At 42.9% G+C, this 19,038-nt stretch overlaps 1 protein-coding gene across 1 annotated transcript; it reads left to right on the forward strand.

The window, feature by feature from the left end:
* Positions 1-4,244: 4,244 nt before the first annotated feature.
* On the forward strand, positions 4,245-14,397 carry LOC105691237. The gene is made up of 4 exons (XM_012409578.3): positions 4,245-5,499; positions 12,670-12,927; positions 13,290-13,519; positions 13,624-14,397. Exons 1-4 carry the CDS (start codon positions 5,406-5,408, stop codon positions 13,999-14,001), a joined length of 960 nt encoding a protein of 319 aa, XP_012265001.2. The 5' UTR covers positions 4,245-5,405; the 3' UTR covers positions 14,002-14,397.
* The last annotated feature ends 4,641 nt before the right edge of the window (positions 14,398-19,038 follow it).

Here is a 19,038-nt window from a genome sequence, read left to right on the forward strand (position 1 = left end):
TGAACACACCGACGCTTCTATACCTTTTAAAATGCGTAGATTTTCCTTTTATTTTTCAACTTTGCTTTTCTTCTGATTTTTTTTTTTTTATTACCTTTCAGACTCGCCCAGTTTCAAAGGAAGAGACATCGGTATATACACGTAGATATGATATATATATACAATAAATACTTTAATAACGCGGAGTCCTATTACAACAGTTTGTATTTGCGTATATATTTTTAAACTGTGATTCAAACGCGAATCAAGATCTGTCGAAACGTCCCCCCCATCCCCCGTGTTATATTCTCGGTACGAAATCTCGTCGTTTCACAATCAACGTAAAATATTTTTCTCTTTTCAGTAAAAGCCTACCGATACGTTTGTTCGAAGACATGATATTATAATACATTTACACGTTGTCAGCTTCCTTTATAGAATCCAAAAAGAAGAGGAGAAAAACCAAATTAACCTTTGACAATTTTCTAAAACGAAAATGAAAAAAAAAAAAAAAAAAACGATTTCTGCAATGACGTCGTTTCGTTGCCTCCCCGCGTCACGATGGCATAACAATATTGCATAAGCATCATTTTATGACGATATAATCAAGTATGTATACTGTACATAATGTAGATACGTGTGCGTCTCTGTTACATAGATTTTTCAAAGACGGTAAAAAACGTCTTTTTCTTTACAGCATAAAATACGTCACATCATGCTATACATACGCCTATACCTGAATCCCTGCGCAGGGATATTATTTATTAAAAATATTAACCCCGTACGGCATAAAAAGTACGTTATTAAAATAAAAAAAAAAAAAACCCGTAACCCCTTGTGCCACCCATCTCCGCCATGACAAAAGAAAAAATCTAAAAGTATATGCATGCGAAAAGAAAATTACATTAACAACACAACGTCAATAAAAGACCAACATTAATAACAAGAACGAGGTGAATCTGCTGCAGGTTTTATAATGAAAATGTTGGTTACCGCGCTACTCCAACATCTCATAGTGGATGCCGAGCGGTGCAGGACGTCGTCCATATTGGATTGCGTAGAGGATGGGACAAAATTTTAACATAAAACCAAGATAAGTAATAAATTATATTCCGTGATGGGACGGATATAACGTTACCAAGTATATATATACATACTCTGCACTTTTGTATCGTACATTATGTACATGCCTATGTGCAATATACTGTATAAGGTCATCACGTGCCCTCGCTACAACACATTACTAGTAAAAAGCTGTAAAGAAAAAAAGAAGAGAATAAATAAGAGAAAAAAAATGTTGAAAAAAGGAGATGCCGCTGGTTTTGCTGCTGCTGCTGCTGCTGCTGCTGCTGCTGCTACCCCTATAGCTAAAGTGACGGCGCGCGCGAACCAACCCCTATAAAACAAGCCTTTGGAGTATCTTTTATCTGGCGCGTGCCGAGAATTGTAACGTGAACGCCTCCAGCTGATAAACGCATTCCGCGTTATTCACCTTACATAGCGAATGTATACCGTATATATATTATATGTACATAGATATACCTATGTACGCAATGTATAATACACGGACCATCACGCTTTTACGTTTTACGAAGTGTCTGAGTGACCTCTCTCTCGTCCGTTTTCTTTACTCCTCCGTATTCATTTTTTCTTTCGTTCTTTCTTTCCTTTCTACCCCCCCCCCCCTATGTATCCTTTTCCTTTTCCTTAGTTATTTAAGAGGCAAGTTCTTTCGGTATTCAGAGGTCTCATATCTTCTTTGTGCACAGCAGGTATATAGGCTTGGTAGATATGTGTTTTGTAAGTTTAGACGTATTCAGGAGCTAGGTGGGGAACAACTTTATGCATGAAAGCTGCAAATATACATCACTCTTCTCTGTCTCAACTCTTGACGACTGGATAAATCTGTTGTCATCCATAATTGTATGCTTTTGTGCTGTGTTTCCGACCCTTCCGTATCTTACGCTTCACTCGAAACATTTTTCATAAAATATATACATAAACGTGTCTAACCCGCAACACCGCTACACCTTGTACCTAGGATTTCACGTCCGAGCAAAGAAAATGGAACCAGAGTCAAGATTTTACGCAACGCAAATTTTTGTTCTCCAACGAATTTTCATAGCCTCCGTTGCGCGTCAAATATATACGCAGCGAATATTCATGAACACGAAGGAAGTGATGGAAAGGAAAAATCGATCGGAGAGAATGAACACGATTGTGTAATTTTCATTTCTTTTCTTTTTCTTTTTTTTTTTTTTTCCATTCCCGTACCGGAAAGGCCACGGTGCGATTCGGAGCGATTACATATCCATTCATCCATGTATTATACGTGTGCATGAATGCGCTGGGAAAAATCTCCCGTCGAAGTTTTCCATTTTTTCTGTTCGTTTTCCAGCTCGGGGCGTATTTGTTAAAAATTTGACACTCTATATGTATACAGGGGTTTCCTGCAGGAACTTTGATATTCTACGTATACCTATACGCGTGAGCTCGGAAGACCGTTTTATCCGATCACTTCGTTCGATATCCTGAACGTTTTCCGCGCAGTTATTTACCCTCGCCATTATAAAATGAATATTCCATCCACTCATCGCATGCTGCATCCCGCGCGTATATTGTTGGCGAAAAAGGAGAAAGCGAGATAAAAATTTATCAAAAAAGAATGAAAGTTGAAGTTGAATAGAAAAAAGTACATTTACCCGTAATTCAGAGAACTATATGGATACGTTAAATCCTCGTTCTACAGTTCTCTAATTACACTGGCTATAGTAACGTATATGGGGTGAAATTGAAATTATACGTGGTACGTGGGAGGGCGAATAATTAATACCTCGCACATATGGATACGTAGGTATACGTACAAGGTAAATAAATATTGTGAATTATCTCTTTCTTTCTTATTTTATGCGTTATTATTACAGCGGTACTCGTATACGTCTCAAATTATCGTCGCTCCTTCAGGATTCTTCGAGTATGTGTATAGAAACTAACATCCCTCCGCCGCTAACCACCACCCCCCCCTATCAAATTTAGTAACACTTGAGGTTTTCGGAATAATATAGACTCAGGTAGTGAATAATTCCCCCGAATTACACATCCAGGTATAATACCCGCGAATGTTTCGTACGCGTAAATCCTCCGAAACACACAGATCCTTCCATACTTAAATTCTATATTTCATATAATCGCCGTGGATGTGTACATACCGTGTGGTACATACCTGTGCACGTGGTTATATTTAAGTGTGTCTCTCTCAGCTTTATGATTGTCGTTGTCGACGTCGTACGAACGAACCCACCCCTCGGTTTATTCATACCCTCGAAGTATGTACGTGTAGCTGGATGTAGTACATAAGAGGCTCGTCTCACGCGACCTAAGAGATATCGGTGTATTGCGTCAAATACAGAATAATCTGCCAAAGTATACGTGGCGAGGAGGGAAAACGATCTTTTTCTCGCCTTACTCCGTTTTCATAATTTTTAAATCGCTGCGTTATGAAACCGCACCTTCGTAAAGGTTTGCGTCCTTTGAGCTCGAATTAATGATACATCACCTCCGAGCCCGACTCCGATTCTACGACGAGGTCAATTTCGTTGGATATTATCCAGAGGTATATTTTATCGGTGAACCGAATGGAACCACTCCAAGAGGAGGAAATCCGCGTGATCTCTTTTTCTCGTTACCTGAAAAATTCGAAATTTCACGTCCGAACCAGACACTTTAACGATTTATTTTTTTGAGCATTCGAGCTGAAACCGATCAACGCGATCGATCGGTTGTTCATTTTTTTTACTTTCAGTCGATAGAAGACTGCTTCAAAAAAGCCCACCCCCTCGGGGTTTTTACAAAAACCTTAAGTGATTCATTACGAACGATTAACCGAGGATATATAGTTTTCCGAATCCAGAAAATGGTCCTTTTTTTCTCCTTTTTCGAAAGCTGTGCTTCTCACAAAAATAAGACTCCGAAAAAAAATAAATCCGGGACCAGAATGCTTTCGTTCTTCTACGTTTGTTTTCGGAGACTGTTTTTAACAAACAATTCGATACACTCGCTCGAAATAATGATAACCACAACGACAATTTAATGAAATTAATTGGTCTACGACCCCCCTTTTAGCTGCATTATCCTCGTACCCCGGACAAATGGTCCACGACGACCACGTGTTCGAAAAAGACGGAGGGGATGCCTACGAGGAGGGGCCATGAAAGAGGAACGTGGTAAAGGGCATGCGTCGGTGGGAGTGGCAGAATTCGTGATACCCGCCAAGGGATATTCTGTCCGTTGTTGTCAACCGTGCGGTGAGGTACGCGGGTAAAGCGGTTGAAAATTTTACCGAAAAGCTCGCGCAGTTATCGCGGTGCGGTCGCGTGGTTTGAAACGTTTACGCGTTGGTTTTCACCTTCATAAAGAAGCGGGATTTTTGGATACGTGCGAGATAATAAGGTGGAAATTGACCGATGAATTCATCGAAATCCATCGTCGTCATTTTTGAGAAAATGAGATCGATCGAATGATTCGAAAATCAATTGAAGTGACGCATGAAACTGCATTCTATGACGGAGACCAGCGAGCGAAGGATTGAAAATGAATTTTATATCCGTGGAGAACAGGCGAGCGTAATTAGATTTTTCGCTACACGAAGAAAATTAGAAAGTCTCCGAGGATCGTCGGAGACCGCGATAAATTGCAGGTTCTAACGTAACCGTAGCCGGTGAGCAAATCTGCGATATACCGAACTGAATATCTGAATATTGAAACGGATTCAGTGAAGTCTCATTGAATTCATAGACCAAATATGGAGAACTATACGTCCTGAGAAGTCCAATATTTGTCGAGTTTAAACGTAAATTTCATTCTCCGCAAACATGGAGTTCCCGCATTACGTACTTTGAACAGAAAAAAAAAAAAAACTAATTTTCATTATCTATGAGTCTCATTCGTCTATTGTTCAAAGTTTATACAAGAAACATTGAATCGATTGGATCTGAACTTTATAATGTAGTTTACCGGTGAAACGCGCGAAACTTTTATATATACTAAATTATACACTAGATCGTCCATTGATGTGTGGAGAACGAAAGTAAATGAAATCCAATAAACCGACTCACTCATTGAATTCTCCACAAGTAGTCGTATCGTATTTATCGCATTAAAAAAAAAAAAAACACCGAAGCGGTGGCACGTCGTTCGACACGCGGAGTTGAATTTCTGCCGGATGCATCGCGGGACGATCTGTCGGCGGATCGTCGATCGCCGTCGATCTCGTCGTCCGATGGAACAGTGATTTTACGAAAACAACTTATAAGGCGCCGAAAAACCACCTGTGGAAAAAGGAAAAAAGAAATTCCTTCGAAAAAACGAAGAATAATTATCGCCCGAACGATTCGTGTCGGGGAAAAAACATATCGCGCAACGGGACTATGCCGTCGACTTCTGCAGGGCTGACCATGCCGCGACTCTTACTACTCGCCGCTGCTCTACAGTCCTGCTGTCTTCTGACCTGGACGCGAATAGGTAAACCCAAAATTATCGAGTTTTCATCTCTACGCTATCGTTGTTACTCTTATTCATTCATTCATGTTTTGCGATCGGTTTGTACACCAGGTTCTCGACGAACTTCCGTTTTACGATTCCAATGAAGTTCTAATTCCTATGCGTGCGTTACGAACCGTTACATATTCATCGGAAATATATTCCCGATGTGCGTGAGAGTTGGCTGCCACAACGGTTGCGGACCGAAGATCGTTACGATCAATCGATTGGCGCGATTATGCATTTCGCATACATCCCCGTGTACGCGTCCTGTGTAGGGAGGTTCTACGCGAATCTGCACGTCCCGCAGGAAGTATGAAACGAAGAGATGACGGACGGGGAGGGGGGAGGGGGGGGGGCGAGCGGGTCGGGGGATGGAACGAGAATTCTGACCATCGCACGGACGTGGTGAACGACGAGAATTACTGCGGACTCTGCACAGGTTATACATATGCATCAGATTCCACGTTCTGCCGTGCTGATGCCACGCTATAACGTGGGGTAGGGAATCGGATTCACGCGTGGTTAACCGCGCTTGTTACTTCCGGTATCTGCAGGATTTGAGGTTTGCCATTATTCGCTCCTGTGCCCAGAATTGGGTTAATCTTCCGTTTTGCACCTTGGTGTACATTTACCGCGCCCCGCCACCCCCGATAACCCGAAGAAGTTCAACGGTGATCGGGCGATTTTACTCCTCCGTATAACTTCTGTTTTTTTTTTTTTTTTCTCTCGACGCTCCGACGCGATATTTCGAAAAAGCGTTGGATAACGAGTCTCGAAAACGCCGGGGGGAAATAAATCTGAATAAAATCATCAGCAACGGCGATCGAGCGAATTTTTGGATTTCCCGACGGGCGATCACAATTTATAAATACTCCACGTACTACACGTCACCGGAGCGAATACATGAATTTATCGACGTGTATTATGTGTATAAATGTATACAGGTAAACGGAGATTATGCAAATGATTACCCCACATTCGATTCAAGTCCATCGCAAATAACCGCGGCGGGGATTCACCCCCTTGTCCCTTTCCCAGTTCGCTGCTCCCTCCCTGTTTTCCATCGTTCGTAAATAAGCGTTGTACAGGCATATTTATTCATACGCAAATATTTGTCCGTGTTTGTTCGTACTTGTATTTTTTTTTGTTTTTTTTTTCTTTTGCCTTCTGCAATATGCAAATTCTTAGGATATGTGGAATTAGAAAAATTGACTGGATCGTACGGCGATTTGAGAGGCGAAGTCGAGGAATCAAAGAGCGTATATTCTTTTATTTCTCTCGCGCGATTCAGTTCGTTGCTCGCACTCCTGTCACAAATGTACGTGTACATAATTATAATGACGGAGTACGCATTTTTGTGACGAAAAATACATCCGGAACGGAATAATTAGACCACGCGTGACCTACATTCCGCGGACGAGGTTATTAGCAATTTTCTAAATTGGGCGGCTTAACGAACAAATCTTCTATCGAGCCAATTAAAAAGTGGTAGCTGGAGTTGGAGGTGGGCATTTCTCACGAGTCGAGTACCTACGTGGATATAGCCTACAGCTCTGAAGATACGAAAGGATTTATTCTTTATCTATTTGAAAAAAAAAAAATCACGGAGAAAAAATGGAATATTCGGAAAGTCGGTTTTCAAAAAAAGATCTCATAGTATCTAGAGTATATTGTGTTCAATCCATACGACTGTTTATGTACCACAAAATTTTGCAGATTATTGTTAGTAAAAATCCGTAAATTGTATGAAACTACAAGGGGCGATACTCCGTCTATTTTTCGATAAAATTTCTCCACTTTTTTCCCATACATGCGTAGGGTATAGGGCTGTAATTATCCTCGGCAAAAAATAAATGGTGCAGGGAGAAAAAAGTGAAGTAAAATAAAAATCGTAAATTTCTTTCTGCGCTGACATTATACAGCACCACTTAGTAGGCTACTTCAGTTTAAAGCCAATAAGAAAGTCTTATAATTATTCAGAGGATGATAATTTTTATTCATTACCCTTACCGTCTGTGAGAAATTTATTTATTCCGAAGGGAACCGATTTCAATTATACATACAAAGCCCGTACGCATCTTTGTATACGCGCAGCTTACGTAGCTCCCCGGATAATTATTTACGCGCAAATAATTATCACCATCGTTATTGAATTTTTTCCTTTTTTGTTTCGCTCAACTACACCCTCGTATTTTTTTCCCTAATTTCCTTGACTTTTTTTGCCCTCGCTCGGGACTCAGCCAATTATCGCGGAACGCGTTGATAAAAATATCTGTAACGCATGACGTATACGAGGCGAAGAATATCGGATTACGGGGTGTATGAAATACGGAGCGAGGGGAGGGAAGAAGAAATTGAAATAAAAAGAGATAAAAAAAAAAAAAAATTAGAAAAAGCAGAGTCAAGTGGAAGTTACATCGCGAAGAGGCGAGTCGCGGTCGAGTTAAGCCTACGAGTTAACTCGAGTTAATAACTCCGTTACATGTGCAGCGTTACGTGTGTTACACATAGGCATGTAGAATATAATAAGAATAACTTGCGCGTGTTTGTTCAGCGAAGACGTTGAGGATACGTGTAGCGAGCCCGCGTTTATGAGAAGGGCAAACGAGAAGCGGAGCTGTGGATGTGGGCGAGAGGTTAATATGTCAAGTGGTCAACCCATAGATAGCGTACGTTTATGTTCCCTCCTCATTGCACGCTGGAACTTCTTGAGCAGCTTCTGGCGTCCCCCTTTCTTTTAATTCAGCACCACTTTTTCAGCTTCATACGTTAAGAGATTCTTCTCCCTCGTCGGGCTGCGCTACAACGCGCGCGGTGAATTTTTAAAAAATTTCCTCGAACGTCTCGCGTCGAGGGGACGCGACGCCCGACACGCGATATACCAGGGGACGCGAGGCCGCGTGAAATTCTCCAACCCCTGGCGAGAACTCGAACTATGCAACGGGGAAAATTCTGGAGAAAAAAAAAAAACAAATTGAGGAATGGAAAAAAGTGTGGGGAGAACCGTTTGTGTACGTCGCACGACGAAATAACGACAACACAACCGCGACGAAGAAGAAGACGACGCCCCGTTGACAATTGGGCGGAATTGGTCTTACCATTAGCGGAATGTCTGAGCTCTCCGAGTTGCGCGCATAGCAACCTTCCGAACAAAGAACGGGGGAGAATGTGAAAAAAAGTGAATAAATAATTACAATAATAACAATAAAAACGAGTACGAAAATTGTCTAGTATCGCGGGAGGTGAAGGAGAGAGACGAACGTTGGAGGAAAACGTTACCTTTCAGAATATTTTCGAGTACTTGCTCCTCTTCGTTCTCCTTATACCCCACCCTCGCTCCTTTTTTTCGTTTTCTTTTTCTTCTCTTTTACATCGCCGCAATCAGATATAACCGCGATAATCGTCTCAGGAGAAAGATATCTTTGATGATGTTCACCGCCGATTCTTGAGGGGAAATGTTTGATATTAAAAATAAATTGAGGAGATATATATACAAAGGAGAGCGGGGGGGGATGGAGAGCTAACGGCTCCTCGAATATACGTATGTCGCTGTCCTTTGTACTTTTCTTTTGAAATTTAGTGTGCGACGCATGTAATTATGCAAGTTTACATGGGGGAGAGGAAAAAGAAATACGCTGCACGCGCAGCATTTCAGTCTATGTATAATAATTGACTTCAATCAAGGGCGGTTGCCCTCCGTCATTAAGAAACATAAATGAACGAATGAAATTAAATACGAAAAAATAATACCTACAGCCTGCCCGTCTGATTAATGCAATTTGAGAATAATAAAAATTCATCAAACATGTGTAACAGATTTTTGATTAATGAAAACAAAAAAAAAAAAAAAACCTACAGAGTAAAACGAATATAAAAGAAAGAAAGTGGGACGTCTTTCCAGCCCTCCCAAAGTATATAGTATACGGCGTACGGAGGGTTGGGAGAAGAATGAACGAATATTTAATCCTGATTTAAAAACGTGGGGGCTTAAGAACGGAAAAAAGCGAGGAAAAGAATTAAAAAAAAAATATATGGGGGCGTCGTGTCGGTGTGTTTTTGTGGATACACAGACATACCCGCACCTATACGCGTACATACGTTATAATTTGGTATAAAATCGTCTCGCCGAAGGTGCGCGATATTTCACGAATTTGCCTCCCCGGCATCGTTCCCTCCTCCCTTTCTTCCTTTCATTCCGTCTCACCCCTTTCCTCAGTAATTACTGATACCAGTGGTGCTTCCGTTGCAAATTTAACGTTACACGCAGACGACGACTCTGATCGAAAAGTGAAGAAAGATGAAAGGTAGACGGAAAAGAATGAATGAAAAAAATATTCGCCTCGTTTAATTTTGAATCGAGGCAAAGGTCGATAATTACCTGCGACCCATGCGAACTTCGCACCTGACTTGGGAATAAAATTCTTTGGATAATTGGAATCTCTTGTACTCTTGTACAATTCACGTACTCGCATATAAACTCATGTATATACAAACGTATTAAGTTCGCAGCTTTTTATCTCGGAAGCAACCACCGCCTCGCCCCTTTTGTGTGCTCCTCCAACTCCAACATATAGTTAAGCCGTATAGTTAACTCCGATACAATAGCTGCTGTGCCGCCGCCCTATTCCACTAGAGCTTGTTTCCAGCTATTATTATATACAAATTTCTTGTTCCTCTCCATGGAAACACACACGCGGTATCAACATGTAAAGCAGCCCTCCGATAATCCAGATATTCCGCATACCTGTATCACCCACCCTGTATGCATAGGTATATCCAATCGACGATAAATGCGGCGAGACAAAAATTGCGCAACGATTCAATGGCAGAAAATTGGAAAAACAGAAAAAAGAGAGAAGGGGAAAGAGAAAAAAAATACAACTCGTACCGTGGCTGGTCGTAAAATAAAATCCGTTGAAATTTCGAGAAATTCGTGTATGCGGGCCGTTTTAAATCGCCCACACGTACACACTATTGTACATATACCTACGTATATAAGCACACGTACGCACGCAGGTAGATAATAGTCGCGCACTTGAGATGACTATGTATGGTAGGATAAACCAACGTGTATACAGGAATTTCCACCGCTATCGCGAATCGGGTCATTTATAATTACAGGATTATAGTCGATTCTTATCCTTGCAGAGAGTGCAGAAATGGAAAACGGAACTGTACTATACGTAGTAGACGGAGAAAATGAGTAGAAAATACTCGCAGGAACTATTCCGCCCTGCGGAGTATATATATATCCATATATAGAGAGATACGTATACGTATACGTATACACGCAGTGTATGGAAGAGGGTGGTGTGGCGAGAGGTTTCCGGTAGAAGTACATACGAAAAGGAGAGGGAACGGGGGGGGGGGGGGGGGGGGGGGGGGGGGAGAGTCTCTCGGGTACAAGTTGTGGATCGAGCGAGCCAATTAGGCCAGCAATTAGTTTAATAATTACTGGATTAATTAATATGCCTTGTCCCCGGGACCGCGCCGAGACGCGGCCCCGCGAAACGGTCGAACCGCTGTAGAAACCAACGCGCGCCCGAGACTGCGAGAATTGCCAGAACCTAACGTAGACGTATAATACGTACACGTTGTACACACACAGCCACGCGGTGTACATACCTGTATATGCACACCATTCATACGTATAGTAGCGAATACGGCGGGATGTGAGTCGGGATACACACAATAGTTGCACCATTGAAACTCAACCCCCTTTTCACCCTCTTGGGACTACCGTGAAATGCCCTCGGCAACTACGACCGCTGCACGCGCGCGTAATAACTGCTGCGCTGCAACGAGGGGGTGTAATGTCGCTCCGATCCACCGACGTGTAGGTACCCACCTTATGTATGTACCCGCAGGTATAACGACGATGTATTATTATTGCGTTCCAGGGCATGGATATAGGTAGGTAGGGTACGTGCGATCTACGTAACACATACGCCTCGTACTACAAGCGACTGTGCACATATCGTAAATATTGTACCGCCAAATTAACAAGCGCAACTTTATTTAACACCCTCCGTAGGTCCGAGGGTGCTAGTTGTTACCTACGGTTGATTGGAAAATCAAATTTTCGACAAATTCGTGCGACAAAATCGACGAGATTGATGGCGGATATACGATAAATAATTATGTATTTTCGCATCTGCGTTACGATTCGGTGAATTTCATATGGCTAATTCAGATTTTTTTACAGGGAAAATTAGTGGACGGGTATTACTTTTCATAGCTGCGATACGCCCATATTTTTATTCGTCGATTTTTCATTGTTTTTCGAATTCAATGTGCACTTCTCGTTATCCGGGTAGAATCGCGAGGGTATCGCGGAAAGGTCAACGATTCGATTCGAAATACTGCAGGTACTCCGAACCATTCCGAACGGAGAAAAGCTGCTACCATCTGCTGCAGAATTAAAAGCACCGGGGGAAAAAAAAAAACACAAAAAAAAACAAAAAACAAAAAACCAAATTAAACGAGAGGAAAAAATCAACAACAAAATTTCCGTTGATGTTCGCCCGATATACGAGTAGGTGATATCGCGCGAAGTGATATCAACGCTCACCGAATGCACGCGACATCATTTTCTGCGTCATAATTCTCTCGACTACGAGATGGGGCAACTAAGGGCCGACGGGGACGGAGGGACGGTTTCGTAATAATTACGAACTTACGCTACTTTATGCGCTAGATATACATGATATAACTAGCGAGTGTACCATATTTATCATGTGTACTCGAAGTACTTCTCCGAAGGACTACCAATTAGCCGCATTAACGTAGTTATAATTCAACCTTCACGTTCAGAGTTCAATTTACTGTGCGTGGAGTAAACTTGTTAAGCTGTGTGTATCGTGGTACGACCATATTTCATCGGTGTAAACAATTGCGTTATACATGATTCGTCCATTTTATCGTGGAACAACAGCGTCGTCGTACCGTACACGGTGTATTAGCTAGTCCTCGAAATTGTATGACAGACACAAAATTGTTGAATGTGTCTTCGAAAGAAACGAGGAAATTGAAATGAAAAGAAACCAATGAGGGACTGTCTTTTTCTCGGTTATTCGGAAAGGCATGAAAATTCAACGGTTGTGCCAATAACCCGTTTTCACTCACACTCACAACTTTATGCTTTGATAGGTGGTGCGGACGCGTTGATACTGACGAGATTGGAAGTTCCGCTGTTCGTCGATCCAAGATCGGCCAAAGTGGCACTGAGATGTATCTACGACTTGGAAGGAGCTGCTTTGTATTCCGTAAAATGGTACAGGAATGATTTCGAATTTTTTCGTTATATGCCCGGCATCGCACCACCGGGACAAGCTTTTAACGTCACTGGGGTCAAAGTTGACGTCGAACGCTCCGACCACGAGCAGGTCATTCTCTTGGGACAGGCAGGTCAGTACTCAACGCCACCAAAGAGGACCGTCGATGTGTGGTATAAACGCCCGGACGCATTCACCTGCATATTCATGCTGCAAAATACCTGCAGGACTTTCATCCCGGAGGATGGTTTCTTTCACCCCTCGTCGTATACAATTTCTTCTCTCTTTTAATTTCCCGCTTCGTTTCTCGTTTTATAATCAAAGTTCTTCGGTCATGCGGCATGAAACGTACACACTACACGTTACGAGCGTAATCGTGGTCGGTTTTTTTTTTCCTTCACTTTCCCCGAGCTTTTTTCCATCAATATCTCGTACCACCGGAAGACGCCGCGGAACCGGTCCGAAATTTACCCCTGAAATTTTCTCTAATTTCAGATGGCGTTAACTTAGCCGGTACCTATCTATGCGAGGTATCGACCGAGAGTCCGAAATTCATCTCAAAATATGATTCTGCAAATATGAGCGTGGCCGTTGTTCCTAAAAGAGATCCAGCTCTGGAAGGAGTTCGGGCGAGTTACGAAGTTGGAGAAGTTATGGAGGCTGAGTGCACTTCTGCTCCGAGTTATCCCCCGGCTAATCTTACATTCGTTTTAAACGACAAGGAGGTGAATTGACAAAAAAAAAAAACGAGGAGAGGAAAATCAGAGAAGCCGCGAACGGTTGTCGTCGTCTTCGTCTATAAAAAGTAATTTTCCTCACCGAATTTCAGGTGTCCTCTCTCCTCACTCGCGATCTGACGCCCCAAGTGACGCTTCCAGTTGACGGCGGTGGTCAGGCCATTCAGCTTTCCACGACACGATTGGGTCTGACGTTACGCCTGGAGCGTACACATTTCCCCGGAGGAAGTATGAGTTTGATTTGTCGTTCAACCTTACCGGGAATATCGGCAGCTCGTTCCAGAAAAACCGAAGTAACTTCTGCCCTGGCAGCGAGTAACCAACGTTTAGCTCAAGAACCACCTCCCCAATCAAAGGCGAGGGCTCTTCTTGTTCATCGAGAAGGTGAATTTTTATCCCTGTTTCTCACCCTCGTCGTAATTTTTCGCAATATTTTTCCCTCCGGAGAAACATTATCCGGGGATCCGTGAAATTTCGAGCCTTCGGCTGGAATTCTATTTGCAAAAAAAAAAAAAAATCATCATCAAGTATAATCATTAAACAAATAAAAAACAAAGACGAAGAAAGTACGGATCGAAGGATTCCGATGAAACTCGGTCGATATCACGATAGCAATATAAGTGTAATGATACGTAGATTATACTAAGTGTAACTATAAGATACGATATCTATATACATATACTATATACATATTAAAAACTAGCGATAACGATAATGAGTAATAAAATGAAGGATATGTTGAATATGGCGTTGTACATATAGCGAGTGAATGGGATGTAGAAAATGGCAGATCTGTGACGATTATTGAATAAAGCGACGATGTGAATGAGGGGGAAGTAAAAAAATTACAAGAATAATTTTTGCTCAAGCGTAAATCGACTCTTCATTTTAATACGCCTGTATCCCTCCCATTTAATTTTATCGACACATCGCAGAAGAGTATATATGTACCTAAGCTGCTGCGGAATTTCCCGATGTGGAATATCGGCTCTACGATTCCAGGTACGTACCTAGGTACACAGACGTATGTACACGGTATGTATATTTAATGATCGAATTACCCGGAGGTCACATCGTTCCCGGCGACGGCAACTGCTCCGGTTACTGCGAGATCAAAAAATTGAGAGTAGGGAGAAATGCATTAAAAAAAAAGTAGAAAAGTCACGGTGGGCTCACTCCGCGTTAACTGCATCGAGGTATCTCGATACCCGTGTATCCAGTTCGCTCGCAAGTAGCTCATGTAAACCTAAATACTGCTAATTTACATGCGTATACAATGCAGCTAGTTATATGTATACGATATTCAAGTACGTTATGACAGTTAACGATCCGTAATATTCATCCATCGCCAGTCTCCGAACGCGAACATAGATTCACGGGTGCGTAGAAAATTATCGTTGTTAGCTATTACAATTTTGGTACGTTGCAGCGTTAGGAGTAGGTTGCGGAACTGTAGGTGGTTTTGGTGGATCGTATAGGTATTGTGAATTTGATTAGGATATACCCTCGGATATTTCGCTCGGTTTAATTCCACCAACCGTGCAACGGAGCTCCCACACTGCGCGATACAGACGGAGTTTAAATACACACACGTACACTTCTATGTATTGTTTATATTACCGCGTACGTACGTACCTATAACTTATACACGTGTATTCCGGGTGTATACGTATAGCTATTTCCGGCAATACGAAACGCGGTAACCCGAGGCTTATGCTAATTGAGCTTAAGGACGATTTCATACACGGTAATTTTCGACTACCCATACTACCGAATCACCCGAAATATCTAAAGTATCGGAGCAATTTCGCAGACGCTGATTACACAACTATTACCCGTGTACCGAAAGTTCGTACACAGAAATTTAGAGAGCTGATTTTTTCTCGGCTATTTTCGAAGGGATTTGAAGAAAAATTATTTCGGGTGTTCCCCAAATGTTTGATGGACGAGGGAGCTAGTTCTATCATTGGAATTGAACATCAAAGAGTTTATCCGAACCCCGTTCGCTAAACGATTGCACGAATCAGCTGCAGATATACCGTATATAATAATTCTGAAGCTTTGTTTCTACCATAGGATCTATATGTATACCGTTGCGTGAATCAGCAGTGACTGAAACAGACTTCAACATCAGTAGTAGCAGTAGCAGTTGGGTGTTCGATGCTTGCGTGGCAAAATTTGATGTACATACACGTAATATGACAGGCGAATATGTAATTTACGTTGTTCACGTAATGATAATAATATACATAACATGCCTGAGAATTATTTGGGGGGGGGGGGGGGGGGAAATTATTAATCAACCTTCAGAATGAAAAAAAAACATGGATTATATACGGTCATGAATGTTGAGAAAAAAAAGCTTATTGTCTTCCGGTTCGTTGTTCAATTTGAAAGGGGGGAAAAATGTATATAAGATAAAAAAAGAGAAAAGAAAATTAAAGAACAAACAAAATAAATGCGGTTGAAATATTATTTTGAGAAAGAAGTTGAGCGGTGGCTTTGATTGTGCGAAAGAATTTGATTGGATATCGCGTCGAACGAGGCAAAAGGGGTTGATTTCTACGCCGTCTTGGGAAAGAGAAAAGGCAGCGCGGTTCTTCAACCCCTCGTCGTACCTATAGGTATAGCCGAGGGATGAGAAACGGCGACGAAAATCGAGTGAGGAGTAAAATGGGGCGTGCAGTAAGTCGACGAGGAGTTTGAGGTGGGTGGGTAGCGGCGGGGGTCGCCAATATACCTGGGGCTAAAAATCTCGGGGGTGTAGCGTATATACCGAAGGAAAATCAGGATTATCTAATTTCACTTTATACACTCACCTCATCCTTCATATTTTAATTTATTCCTCAATTGTTATCCGGTAAATATTTACCCCCGTTCAGAGTTTGATTACGCTATGAAATAAGGTTTCATTTGGCGGCGTGGACTCGAATGTTGCCCTATATCTATATTAAATAGATAGATAATAAACTCGATCCGAATCGAACTCCTCCGTTAAGTTTTCCCGTAGGTAGGTGGGGACGACGGTCGTGGTTTCGGCGGCGGTGGATCGTTTGGGGTGCCGATTTTGGCGGTTGAGGTTGGTCGAAAGGGTTTTGCCACGGAATTGTCGGTGAAACGGAGGAGAGAAAGAGCGGGAGGGAGAGGGAGACGCGGCGAGGGTCGGTCGACTCTTCAAACAGTCTCTCGGCATCCCCCTTCTTTCACCCTCTAATGGGATATCGATATATTCATAGGAAGTTCAACTCTACCGTAAAGAACTCGAGCGTCGGAAGGACGAGCTTCGGAATACCACGGACGGCTAATTGTTTTCGACCCCTCCGCGATCCGTACCCTGAATCGTACGAGGCGCGGTGTACCGCGGAATATAGGTAGCCGGGGTATGGCCGCGATATACATCAGGTCGAAGGTCAAGACCGAACTTCGGCGATATTCGCCTCACCCCAACATCGAACGGGGTGTACACACCTCGGGCCGCGGGATTCGACCTACTGGGGAAAAGAGAAATGGAAGAGGAGGGATGAAAACCTCGGAAAGTAGAAAGGGGGAAAGGGCGAGTTAACGCTCCACTTGGGGTGCTACGGCTCCGCACTCTATTTCGCGCTCCGCCACGTAATCTCCGGCTAGAAGGGAGGCGTCGCGACGCGGTGACGTCCCCTACACTCGCCTTTCGTCTTCTCACTTTTTTTCTCCACTACCAAAACCACCCCCACCCCCACCACCGCGTCCCCGTCCCCTTTTACTACTTACTTTCATCCCATTCGTTTTACCCGGTGTGGTGTAAGTACGTAGGATACATTCCTTTACCAAAAATGTGTAAGAGCCGGGGTGGTCCTGCAGCGGCAGCAACTAGAGTAGGAATATTATATGTTATAACCCTAAATAGCTACCCGACCTGCACGACTTTATCTCCGCCACATAATATTCAGTAGGCAGTAGAGTACCTTAGTGCTTTTCAGCTTTTGTGGGACGTTATACGTACGTATACAACTCCGCCCACTCGCGCTTCTTCGGGTAGGCACCCTACCGCTTCTCCTTATTATTATATTTATGATATCTGTGTATAGGTATGCGCGCGAGAGACGGAAAGGAGAGATGTATTTTATACCTGGAAAACACCGGGTATCCTTCGGGAGACTTTTCCCTCGAAATGTACGGCGGTAGTCACGCTTCGGACTTGCGCCGTGTGCATCGCTAATTAAAAATACATTACAAGGGTTGCCGTGCAGCTGCACGCTGCAAGGTTGATGGTAGATCTACCGCTTCGTACCACCTGGACTCCGCAGATGCGCGTAATGGAAGAAAATCATTCCTTCTAATATAATCACTTATCGGCGGCGTCGCGAGAATCGCAGCGAAAAATAAAAAAACGATCGATTGCTGCCATTAATTAGAGGGGATTCCGGATAAGCGTGAATCAGGCTTGTTCGCCCGATTGGTATGATAAACTGGATGAATTGATTTTTGAATTACCGTTTTTACCTGACTGAGTTTCGGTTCTCCGATTATCTGGTTCGAAACAGCGCTGGAACTGGTTTTCGTTTATAATGTGAGAAGTGGAAATGACGCCTTCGCAAAAGACCCTTGTGAAAATTGAACAATCGTTCGAATCGTTCCATTAACTTTATCGAGGCGAAGATTTTCGGAGGTGGTTGCGCGAACGCTTTCTCAGGTATAAGCGGTACACGTCCCAGTTTTCAGGGTGGCTGCCGACGTGTTGGGAAGGTATCTCCTATCTGTTTCCACCTTCCCTGGAAACTTATGTATCAGAATATAGGTATGTATGTATACGTCAACGTGTACATAACTAGGCAACAGAGGTATATCGCTATATTTATAAGGTAAATAGCTGTTGGCTAGATGAGCTCTATTCGGTGGCTTGTGAATCCCGTTGGTATAGTCGGTATGAGCTTATACCTTCCGACCTACCTATTATCGCGCGACTTACTTATTTATATCAAGGCAGTAAATCTCGCCGCCGTTTAACCAAGATTTTCCTCGGTTTTCCGTTTTATTTCGCCCTCTTCGCCCGCCTTGTACGTTTCTATCTCGATTTCCATTCTTTCCGTTTCCTTCGCCACCCTCAGCTCCACTTTTACCTCTTCCCCTATTCCCTTTTCCAGTTTTCCGTTTGAACGGGTCGTACGATGCCGACGAGACGTCCCACGAGGATGGCTTGGTATGTAACGTACATGGTATAGCGATATATAGCCACGCATACCTTATACGTATATGCACCTAGCGGGTGGTAAACGGGGAGGGACGACTGCGGGGTAAGAAAGTCTCGATCGAATCCAATCAAATCGGCTAAAATCGAATCGAATAGAATCGAATCGAGTCCCCGCGTTCATGTCCAACGTCCGACGTCGTCGGAAACGCGAATCGCGACCACCCAAAGCATTCCAAATACCACCCTTGGCGTACACCCTTGCGAGACGTGAGCAAAGTATAAGGTTACTATACCTTCGAAATACCGCGACGACGTCACCGGAGACAAGATGACACGC

Source organism: Athalia rosae, chromosome 5 (assembly GCF_917208135.1).
Source record: "Athalia rosae chromosome 5, iyAthRosa1.1, whole genome shotgun sequence".
In the NCBI taxonomy this organism is placed as follows: Eukaryota; Metazoa; Arthropoda; class Insecta; order Hymenoptera; family Athaliidae; genus Athalia; species Athalia rosae.